Source organism: Hemibagrus wyckioides, linkage group LG16 (assembly GCF_019097595.1).
Source record: "Hemibagrus wyckioides isolate EC202008001 linkage group LG16, SWU_Hwy_1.0, whole genome shotgun sequence".
In the NCBI taxonomy this organism is placed as follows: Eukaryota; Metazoa; Chordata; class Actinopteri; order Siluriformes; family Bagridae; genus Hemibagrus; species Hemibagrus wyckioides.
In genome coordinates this window covers 5,534,898-5,547,069 of record NC_080725.1, presented here as the reverse complement: position 1 = coordinate 5,547,069, position 12,172 = coordinate 5,534,898, and the positions used below count along the sequence as shown (strand labels likewise).

The window sequence follows — 12,172 nt, the reverse complement described above, 5'->3', positions numbered from 1 at the left end:
GTTTTATTGAATTTGTCTAATTTACTTTCATTGCTAGAAATGATACTGAAGTCTACAGTAGGTTTAATGTCCTTTAATGAAGTTGGAAAATGTTGTAACAGATATTTCTAAGTACAAAAGCTAAATACATTACCTGAGTGGTGAAACAGTTTTCATTTTGCAGGCTTATTGTATATCTGAAGTAATTTAGAATTGTGCTGAGCAGATGAGGGAAATGACCTTTCTCAAGGAACCAACAGTGGCAGCTTGGTTGCACCAGTATACAGTACCACATTAGAACTCACCAATGTCTGATCAGTCATCCAGATCCCTATCTAACTATCTAAAGCACTGTTAAAGAACCTTTTTTCCCAGAAAGGCTAGCTTTCATTGTCAGAGCCAGAACTAAATGTTCTAAAGCATGTGATTAACATTCAGTTAGCATTTCACACAGGTACATACCTTTCAGCATAAGCATTAGCTGGATATTTACAGATGTGTTTAAGTACAATTTATATTGTTCAAATATTACGGATACCACTGGCAGCATTTGCCATATTATCAAGAAAGAATCCAAGTCCTAACGATGTCATTGCTAGCTATGGTCAGGGTTTCAAGCAACCAAAAACAGCTCTTTGAGCTAATGTATACAGGAGAGGGCATTTAGTGCTCTCTTTCAAGTGTTCAGCTGCCCAGGAATGTAGTGTGTGTAGCATTTGGAAAAGATGCACTAGCTTCATGTCTCTTGAAGGGAGGACATGCAGGACTTCACTCTACCCTGGTTTATAGTAGCTTTGGTGTTATAGGGCAGAGTTAGCTAGTGGATGAAAATTTGATCACTTGCCAAAAAAGAAAAAAAAAAAAGGCGGATGTAGTAAATGTAAAAATAACCCAATAATATTTAAGTGAATATTAATTTAATGATAAATTGCATTCAGTAATCAAAAGAAATCTTTTGTATTGTCAGCTCCAGGAAAGAGTAAGACATTACATCAATTAATTTTAGTGCTTATCAGTAATATTTGAACAATATAAATTGTACTTAAACGCATCTGTAAAAATAATGCTAACACTGCTGAAAGGTATGTCAGACCTGTGTGAAATGCTTACTGAGTGTTAATCACATGCTTTAGAACATTTGGTTCTGGCTCTGACAACGAAAGCTAGACTCTCGGGGAAACAAGGTTCTTTAACAGTGCGTTAGATCGTTATATTGTTCTGCTTTAAGCTTTCTTTAAAGAGAAGTGTTGTACAAAGAACAGTTAGTAGCTTTTTTTCTTATTTTACATAAGCTAGATGCCGCAGGTTTAGTGACATTGATACTTCTGGTGCACATCACCAGTCTACACAGAAAAGAGGTCTAGGTGCTGTTCTTCACAGCTAGGTCAGATTAATGGCTGCTATGTAGATGTTTAACATTTTTCAGCACAGAGCAGGATTAGTGAAGCTTCTAGCATCAAAGAGAGGAAGTTCTGCAGTAATTGGTATCCAGTGTTGTCCTTGCATTCCTCATTATAAGCAAGAATTGAAGAAAATAATTGCTCTCCCTCTATTCCTGATCAAAGTGATGTCTTTTATAGCCACAAACCAAGAAAAAGCTAGTGGCTTATGTAAGACCACAATATGAGTAGAGGTGGATAGTGTCAAATATGATGAATAGTTAGATTACCTTTTTATTGTTTGTTGCTTTACATTTCCACTTATTTATAGATCAACTGTGCTTTCATGGTGTATGAAAAGTAATAGTGCTTAGCTAATGTTGGTAATTAATTCATCCCTTTGTTATGTATATTTTGGTCTTGTCATTTAATCATCCGATTAATCGGGCATTTAATAATTTATTGATTTACTACTCAATTATTTACATGCTTAACAACAATCATTAGACTTGTTTCCCCTTTAGTCCTACATTATTAGCCATTGCTCATATACTCAGACCAGGGACGGCTGGAATGTAACATTTGAATTTACATGCCTATCGTGCCATGACATTTCTATATGACATTTATTTTTGCATGGAATCTAGAGAACATTTTATGCATTGTAATTCAGCACTATTTTGTTACACCCATGAGTATTGTCGTACGTGACACACATGTACATAGATCTGCGTGCTGCTTGTTTGTATGCCACTCACACACACACACACACACACACACAAACACAAAATGTACTGTGGCCATACTGAGAGTCAGCGAGGTCAACAGGAGCAAAGGGGAAAAAATAACAGCTGGCAGCATCTTCCATGGTTGACCTACTGCTATGGCGAAGAGAAAGGGGAAAATGCCGCACATACTGTATGTCATTTTAATGTGACCTCATACACCCCGAGGTGGGAAAAGCATTCTCTCGAAACAGGAGAAACAGCAGCCTGTCTACATAATTCATGTTTTCGTCACTTTTACCTCACAGCCACTGGCATTCCTGGTGTTCTCCCCAGCTAGCACTAAACACTGGGTTAAAACACAAAAGGATATATATCCTGTTTGTTTTTATGTCTAACCGTTCATGATGATTCATAATATTGTGTTGATCCCCCTTTTGCTGCCGAAACAGCCCTGACCCGTCGAGGCATGGACTCCACTAGATCCCTGAAGTTTTTCTGTGGTATCTGGCACCAAGATGTTAGCAGCAGATCCTTTTATCAATGGTGGGGCCTTCATTGATCGGACTTGTTTATCCAGCACATCCCACAGATGCTTGATTGGATTGAGATCTGGGGAATTTGGAGGCCAAGTCAACACCTCAAACTTTTTGTTGTGCTCCTCAAACCATTCCTGAACCATTTTTGCTTTGTGTCACGGCACATTATCCTGCTGAAAGAGGCCACAGCCATTAGGAAATACCATTTCCATGAAAGGGTGTACATGGTCTGCAGCAATGCTTAGGTAGATGGTACGTGTCACATGTCAACATCCACATGAAGGCAGGACCCAAGGTTTCCCAGCAGAACATTGCCCAAAGCATGACACTGCCTCCACTAGCTTGCCTTCTTCCCATAGTGCATCCTGGTGCCATGTGTTCCCCAGGTAAGCAATGCACATGCACCTGGCAATCCACATGATTTAAAAGAAAACGTGATTCTTCTTCCATTGCTCCATGGTCAAGTTCTGATGTTCATATTCCGATTGTTGCTGCTTTCGGTGGCGTACAGGGGTCAGCATGGGCACCCTGACTAGACTGCGGCTATGCAGCCCCATAAGCAACAAACTGTGATGCACTGTGTATTCTGACATCTTTCTATCAGAACCAGCATTAACTTCTTCAGCAATTTGAGCAACAGTAGCTCATCTGTTGGATCGGATCACACGGGCCAGCCTTCGTTCCCTATGTGCATCAGTGAGCCTTGGCCGCCCATCACCCTGTCTCCGGTTCACCACTGTTCCTTTCTTGGACCACTTTTGATAGATACTGACCACTGCAGACCAGGAACACCCCACAAGAGCTGCAGTTTTGGAGATGCTCTGATCCAGTCGTCTAGCTATCACAATTTGGCCCTTGTCAAACTCGCTCAAATCCTTACACTTGTCCATTTTTCCTGCTTCTAACACATCAACTTTGAGGACAAAATGTTCACTTGCTGCCTAATATATCCCACCCACTAACAGGTGCCTTATTAGTGGGTAGTCTTATTCACTTCACCTGTCTATATACACATATTCATAAACATACACATATATACACTACTCACAAAAAGTTAAGGATATTCGGCTTTCGGGTGAAATTTCAGGGTGCACCTAAAATGCACTATAACCTTTACAGGTGAACTTAATTTGACCTTCTCTACACTTTTGAATGTACATGTCCAACTGTTCAGTGTTTCAGTACTTTTTGCATAACTTGCTGTTCTCTAACAAGGTGCTTAACGGCAAAATTCACAACTGGTGTTTGATCCATGAATCGACCAATAAATTTAGAATTGGTATTTAAACAGTCCTCTTCATCATGCTGTTCACATTTACATCATGAGACCAAGACAATACATGGTGGTCGCATGGTCTGCGTGCTAAACGACCTGCAAGGGTACCTGACCACACCATCAGTCACAGGCGTCATCGTCTTGCATGGGCCAGGGAGCATTTACACTGGACGAGGGACCAGTGGGCCTCAGTGCTGTTCTCTGATGAAAGTCGATTCAAGTTGAGCAGAAATGATGGCCGCCAACGATGTTGAAGACGTCACTATGCATCAGTCACTTTTGTGGTGGTACAGTCTGGGCAGGTGTGTCTACTCAATACAGAACTGCCCTACATCTTGTGAATGGTACAGTGACAAGCCAATACTACCTGAATAACATCATTAATCCAGTCATTGTGCCCCTGCATGAACAACACAGCCCTAATTTCATCTTCATGGACGACAAAGCTCCAGCTCATCGAGGTCGCATCATTTTGGAACGGCTGCTGGAGGCTGGGGTTCTTCAAATGGAGTGGCCTGCACTTTCTCCAGACCTGAATCCCATAGAAAACCTATGGGATCACCGTGTAGAAGCTCGTAACCCTGCACCCCAGAATCACCACTGCATACTTCTACTTAAATGCCCTACTTACATGATATAATATCACTGTAGCGTGAACTTGTTACATTTTCCATAAATTTCACCCAAAAGTCAAATATCCTTAACTTTTTGTGAGTAGTGTATATATACATGTGTGTGTGTGTGTGTGTGTGTGTGTGTGTGAGAGAGCGAGGCCATGTCTACACATGGTCACATACGTCTCAGTCATGATGTATAGATAGACAGATAAAGTAGCTGTACATAATAAATGACCAAAGAAATAAATGATTAATAAATACATACAGTCGATACAGTTAAAATGGTTGAGGAAAATACTCGGTGCTACTCTTCACTGACTGAATTACATGGCAGGAGAACTCCTGTGCCACACATGTGTTTGCCTCTGATAACAGAAGGAACACTGATCACTCCTTACACTGACCCTTCTCTCACGTCTACCTGCCAAGTTTCTTTCACTCCAGCAGCGCAGGACACTAATCCTCAAACCATATTCTCCCTGCTTAACATCATCAGCCTGCTGATCCAGGATCAGCTCTTCCTCTCCTTCTAATCATATTCACCAGGATATAAAGGGCAAAAACTGCTCCTGCATCAGCCAGCTGACTGTTTGCATGCACGTGGCACAAGAAACAGCGACTAGAAAGGATCTGGATTTAAACCGAAGGGATAAACTGAGCAGCTCAGACGGAACGTTTCCGTGTTCATGTGCAGCAGAAGCTAATGCTCTGAGGACCAGGCTAGTATTCTAGTTAGTTAGTAATGTCTAAATTTAAAATAAAAAAGTGTTACATCAAATTATAATTATAATACATCAATTGCTCGGATGTATAAAATGAGATCCAGATAAGGGCGTCTGCTAAATGCCAGAAAAGTAAAAGATTCCATGTTAAGAAGGAACCTGTCAGGGTGAAGTTTTTGCTATAATTTGTCAGTGTGAGAGATTCATGACCACTATGAAATGCTGTGTATTACACGTAAACATGTAATATGAAGTTAGCTATTTGTTAACAAAGCACATGTTTAACACTGATGATGGTGTGCTCCTGTTGAGGGTAGTTTTGTGTACTGAAGCTGTAATTTTGTGTAATTTTGTAATTGCATTTAATTAGGCTGAGGTAGGTGGACATCTCTGTGTGAGACTGGTTAGGTTGTGTGTAGCCTGTATGTATGTGTGTGTGTGTGTGTGTGTGAACATGATTTATATCTCACATGGACAGGCATATCGGACAGGCTCGATGTTGTTGCAGTCCCAATGAGGAAAGAAAGAGAGAGAGAGAAGGAAAGAAAGAAAGAAAGAAAGAAAGAAAGAAAGAAAGAAAGAAAGAAAGAAAGAAAGAAAGAAAGAAAGAAAGAAAGAAAGAAAGAAAGAAAGAAAGAAAGAAAGAAAGAAAGAAAGAAAGAAAGGTTTCCATTTGTTTGCTAAAGTTAGATGTGTGTGTGTGTGTGTGTGTATGTGTGTGAGAGAGAGAGAGAGAGAGAGAGAGAGTGTGATAATGATTAAGATGACCAAAAGAACTGTATCTCTCACCTCTAAATTAGTATTCATTGTACAGAGCCACACACACACACACACACACACACGTCTTCCTGGTGAATAACTGCTCCCCCTGTATCAGAGTGATAAATGGCTCATTGAGGCTCACACCAGACTGCTTTACTACGTACATCTACACAATGGCAGGTAATGGGGAATGTGATATTAATACAATTCTTATAAAGAACATCATTTCTGCGGATACATGTATTTAGTAAAGATTAAGAGATCAGTGTTCATATGCATTCCTATTTTGATTATTTTATTACCTAAAGGTAGAATTTGAGATTCAGTCGTACATGCTGTGTTTTGTTTTTAAAAGAATGTAATGCAGTTTACAATGAACAAAAAAATCTGTGGTTGTGGTGTGGGTGGTTTTTTTCTCAGTTAATTTAAGTCTTGCAGATGTGCACTTTTCATCATCGTGTTATTTCTTTGTTCTCAGGAATGACCTGCCAGGCTCGCAGCTCATATGTGGCCAGCGAGATCAAGTGGGGCTACCGCTTCATGCCCGTGCTCACGCTGGAGGATGGCTTCTATGAGGTCGACTACAACAGCTTCCATGAGATCTACGAGACTAACACGCCGAGCTGCAGTGCACGCGAGCTGACCGAGATGAGCGCACGTTCGCGCCTGCCCCTCTCCTGGTCCGTGGCAAGCAGACTGAGCCAGCAGGGCCTGCTAGACTCACGCAATGATGAGGAAGAGCAGGAGAAAGAGAGCAGAGAGACACAAGAGCAGGAACGCAATGGTGACATTGCCAACATGGAGAACGAGTCCAAAGTGTAAAGTGGAACAAGCAAGGCAGGGCAGAGAGTTTGCTTCCTCTCGCTCCATTACACAAAAATCACATACATTCTCAGACATTTATCAGACATCCTCAACAGAGGTGGGCGATATGACAAAATTATAGCACAATACGTGAAGACATTTGTACGATACACGGTATATAGGCTTGATAGCAAACTGCCAGTAAAACAGTAGTGTTGCATTTAAAGCCATAATATTTAATGAAAATGAAAAGAGAGGGAAATAAAAAAAAATCCTTCGAAAATATTAACATCTTACAACATAAACAAATAGAACAAATGTCTTATATCTAATCATCTGCTTCCAACTATGTAGTTGTTATAAAATTACTGACGATATCCGCAATCTCAGATAAGTGACGATTATTCATGCCGATATTATATCGTCATATTGCCCAGACACTTTCCAGGTTCTCTCTCTCTCTGTCTCTCTCTCTCTCTCTCTCTCTCAGTGCCCTGACACACCAATCTGACTGACAGCCAACTAAATGACTGTAGTTTTGTAGTGTTTTGGCCCTTGTTAGCACAGATCAGTGCCAATTTAACATGTTGTGAGCATGTGAGTTCTCTAACTCACAAAATTATACTCTCAAGTTATTATTTCTTATTTGTTATTACTAGCTTAACTTGTAATTTTAATTACAGGCAGACCATATAAACTGTTTCTGAAACTATATACTGATAAATGTTGTACTATTCTTACAGTAATATGTAAATTGGCATGCAATACTTAGTGTTCGAGTTTTCTCTTTTTTAATTACTAATATATAATACTGCCTAAAAAAAAAAAGACACAAGGCGATCTTTATTCAGCTTCGGTTGGTGCTAGTGTTTCAAAGTCAGGTTGGTGTGTCACTGTGGAGAAGACTTTCGTGCCAGATTGAAAGCAATTGCGCTGTGAAATCGAATACACGTGTGGTATTGCTTTATATATGTGCCACGTTAACAAGTAAAACCTTCATTACATTACAGCACTTTCTATCTTCAGTCATTAATAATCACCAGGGGATGGCTTTATTAGGAACGAAATACATGTAAGTCCCTGTAATCTTTCAGTCATGCCACACTGAAATCCAAACACTGTCCATTCACAGCTTGAAGCTGCATTCAGGGGTGTGGTTGACCTCTAAGCTCCAATTTCCATTGGGTGTTTGCATACATATAAAATCCTTTATAGTTTCTCACAGGCTCTTTTTTTAATTTATTCATACTCCATTAATTACCAAGATCTTATAGCATTATTACTTGCAATATGTGATTAAACTATTAATATTGATAATAAATATAAATATAAATATCCCGTTAACAAGAAGTAGGGGGAACAAGAAGTAACATTTGCCTCTGAATTTCCTGCTGTGTTTCAGGACTCCAACATGCTGACGTTCCTAATTGGTATTTATTACAGAGCATATGTGTATAGGTATATTTTTTTAATGTTGTTGCATTATGTGTATATTTGCAGCTGATCATATTGTGCAAACCCCTAAAAGAAAGTGCATGCAGTATGCAGGAGTGATGTTGTCCTGAAGCAGGAATTTCATTGATTCAATCTTGTTCCTATACCACGCTTGTAGTACTGTATCTTACATGTGAATAAAATACTGATCTGAAATATCCAGTAGGTGGCGATATTTCTCCGTTACTTACTAATCCTAGAATCAGAATCAATCAGAAGAGAGCAGAACAGTCATGCATAGTTATGTTTTTATTATTATTATTATTATTATTATTATTATTATTATTATTATTATTATTATAGTGTAATCACTATTATTATTATTATTATTATTATTATTATTATTATTATTATTATTATGTAATCACTATTACAGTATCTAACAAATGCCCCCTTTTTGTCAGAAAAAAACTTAATAATTCTTGTTGTGAGCTGTAATTGCTTTAGTCATGTCAACAATTTTATCATCTATTACTAATAGATCTATCAATGCAGTAAGAAAGTAGAAATAAAGACAATATGAACAGCAACACCTACAGGAAAATGATGCTTTCAGGTCCTTCCTTGACCCCCACCACAGTAGGTCTTAGTGCTATGGATGGATAGTGGTTGCATTTCAGTGCTGCAATGCAGAGATAAATGTGACAAGGAATCCCACAAGGAATTCCGTGTTATGTGAAGTCATCATTAATTTCTTAAAAGTGATGTAAGAGGGTTTCTCATTGTGGTCAGCTGTCCTCATGCCATGCTGTCTGCTTTTCATGTTTTCCCCCTGGTTGCTTTTCTACCTGGCACGGATTCTTTTCCATGTGTAACGGCCTTACCGCACATTCTCTCACAGTCACACATTTTTTGCACACCCTCAATCCCCTCATTTAAGATATTAAACAATCTCTCTGCCTTCCTGTCAATCTCTGCTTTGCATAGCTGGACACCAGTCTGAGATCAGCTCAGGAAAGAGCCCTAAAAGTCGGGCAGAGCACACAGCCTCCTGCAACCCCCTGTATCACTTTTCCTCTTCCTTGCTCTCCATGTCTCTCGTGCCCCAAAGAGACTAAAAAAAAGCTGGACAAACTCAGAGGCTTGGGCAAAACTGCATGATTTCAAATAATACATTTCCTTTCTTTAAAATAAAAAAAAAGACATTATTTTCAGATTTTTAATTGAAAGATTAAAAGTTATATATGTATATGAATACATAGATATATTCTAGGGCATTTACATTTGTATTTTTTGTACATATATTTCAATAACTGTTTTGTTTGAGATGAGTGAACATTTGACAGGTGGCTGTTTGATACTATTGATTTGGACCAGGTGTGTATATTCTGCCTTTTGGAAGAGGATTTCTTTACCTTCTGGGTTTTCAGAAACATATATGTATATATCTACGCATGTACAAACCTTAACTGTAGTTGATTTATTCTGTATGATGTATATAAACGATGGTAGGTAGTTGTAGGTGAGGCGCAAATGATCTTTCACTGGATGCAAAAGCTTTAGCCTGGAGTGTGCGAGTGATTTCCGATGGAAGATGTGTTTGGCCCTGACTCTGCATGTCTGCTCTGATATCCCACTAAACCTCGACGTTCACCTTCAGCCCCCTTTAGACTTCCGTTACTTTCTGCAGACTCTTAGTACTTCACACCTTTAAACAGAAGGCGTGTGCATGTGTGTGTGTGTGTGTGCCTCAGGTAGCCTCAGGTGCTGTGTGAGTGTGTAGCTCCCAGATGACTCCTGGTGTGCTGTTTGCACATGCTCTCCCTGAATACTGAGAAACATTTCCTATTTTAATTGTCATTTGTTCATCTGGCAGTCATAAATGAAAACATTTTTCCCCTTAAGGCCCCTCAGGTAAAACGTTATCGCTCTTTGATTGACATTCCAAACGAGAGTATATTGCTATACATTTGAAATGTGTATTATTCACATATTCCTTCACGAAACAGTATAGTTTGCTGTACATCTGGGGGATTTGGGGCTTTTACCTCAAGCACTAACATCTTAGAATTTCTTTTTTCATTAAACCTACATTTTTTTTCCTAAACATGAGCAACCAAAGAGACCAAGCCCTGTATCACTAAAGCAATCTGAGAATGGAAACGGAAGCCGTCTTTTTCTTTTTAACTGGATGTTTTAAAGGGTAGAGCTGAAATTTGTCACACCTGAAGGGCTTTACATTTTTCTCAAAGACAAAAAAAAAAAAAAAAAAAAAAAATGTAAATCATGTTTAGCCAGAACTCAACACACACACAGGACAACCATCACTCCTCCAGGAGCTTATTATTGATTTCCAGCTTCTTCAAGAAAATAGACTTTGTTGATTGTTAAACTTTCCGAAGGTGCATTTGAAATCAGTGGCATAAATAAGTGTATTTTCAACTTCAAATATTAACCTGCAGCTTGAAGTCTATATAGAATAATAGCATGCCAAGTATACATACAGAAGGGGAAGCATTTTGACCCGTTTTAAGAGAACAGTTGTAAGGCTGTTAGGAAGTATAGAATCAGAAAGGCAATGTACACCACTCTTAGTGTACATTATATTTGCTGAAGTGCCCTTTAATTGTGCTCCTCGACAGACTGAGGGACCCCTCTCCTTTTAAGCAAGCCATCCAGAGGGCAAGACAACCTCCCACACACACACACACACACACACTCTCTCTCTTTCTCTCTCTCTTTCTCACACACACACACACACACACAGAGCCAGTGGCTGAGGTTTTATATCTCAGCTCCTCTGCTCATCTTCACAGGCACATTGACTCCTCTGTAACTCGATTTTCTAGGGAGAAGTACTGTCAGGAACACTGGACATATTTTACTTTAGTTACTCCTTTTGTTTCCTTTAGATATTGATTTTTAAACTTATAACTAAGAAGCCATACTATGGTACAATATTCATCTTTAGTGTTTCTAGAGGTATTTCATCATGATTTTGTTGTTGATTTCTATAAATACTCATGAAATAAACCATATCCCAATATTCCTTTTGTGTTTGCTAAAGACGATAGTATTCTGTCTTTATTTCTGTCTTGATTTCTAAGATTAATGAAAAATCCCAGTCGATCCACACTAGTGGAAGAATTTTATTGTGTACTTAAGGTCAAACTGAACACTATTCAGTCCGACATTTTATTTTTTTTTTTTATTCTCTGAGCCTTTACAAAGACGCACTACGATATAATTCACTTTTTTTTTGTCGTGGTTGAAGAGTGTAAAGATTTTTTTCTTTCTAAATGCCAACTACTTTTAAACTTACTATTAAAATAACTATACACATCCAAGTAAATAAATATATAGTCATTTACTTTAAGGAAATTTCTATATGCATTATTAGCCTAATTGACGCCTGAAGTCGCAAGTTAGGGAAAACGCTGCTTATAAAATAAAATGTAAAATAAAAAGCATGAAAGTGTATGTTAAAACAGTGTTTATGTACCGAGAGTAGAAAGTTTAAGGATTCAAAAATTTAACAAATCAATAAATTCCTGTTTAGAGCACATAGCGTTTTACAATTTGGATTATGATCTGAAATCTTAATGACAGAATCTTGAAGAAATCAAAAAAATTACATTTTTCTAGAATGGGAGGAGTAAAACCCCTTATTATTATTCACATCCACGATGCAGATATCCACAGTCTCTTTTTAATTCTTCACAGAACAGGAAGAGATGCTGAAGAAAAAACACACAGATAAACATAGACCACATTATTTGTGATATGATTTTGGATCAGTTGGGCTTTACGTTACATGATTATGAAAGTCTGTAAAAAGTAGTTATGGGCTCACATGTTTTGTGTCCTGTCTCTGGAGCTGGAGCTGATGTTGTTTTCATCACAAAGTGGATTATTTTCCTATAAAAGCATGTCCC

General features: G+C 38.5%; 1 protein-coding gene across 1 annotated transcript in view; it reads left to right on the top strand.

Moving 5' to 3' along the window:
- Window positions 1-12,172, top strand: part of kcnj6 (potassium inwardly rectifying channel subfamily J member 6) — a 66,564-nt gene extending 54,392 nt beyond the window's left edge. The window contains exon 3 of the mRNA XM_058412793.1: window positions 6,478-12,172. Within this exon, the coding sequence (XP_058268776.1) occupies window positions 6,478-6,821 (344 nt within the window). The 3' untranslated portion in view covers window positions 6,822-12,172. The remainder of the gene's footprint in view (window positions 1-6,477) is intronic.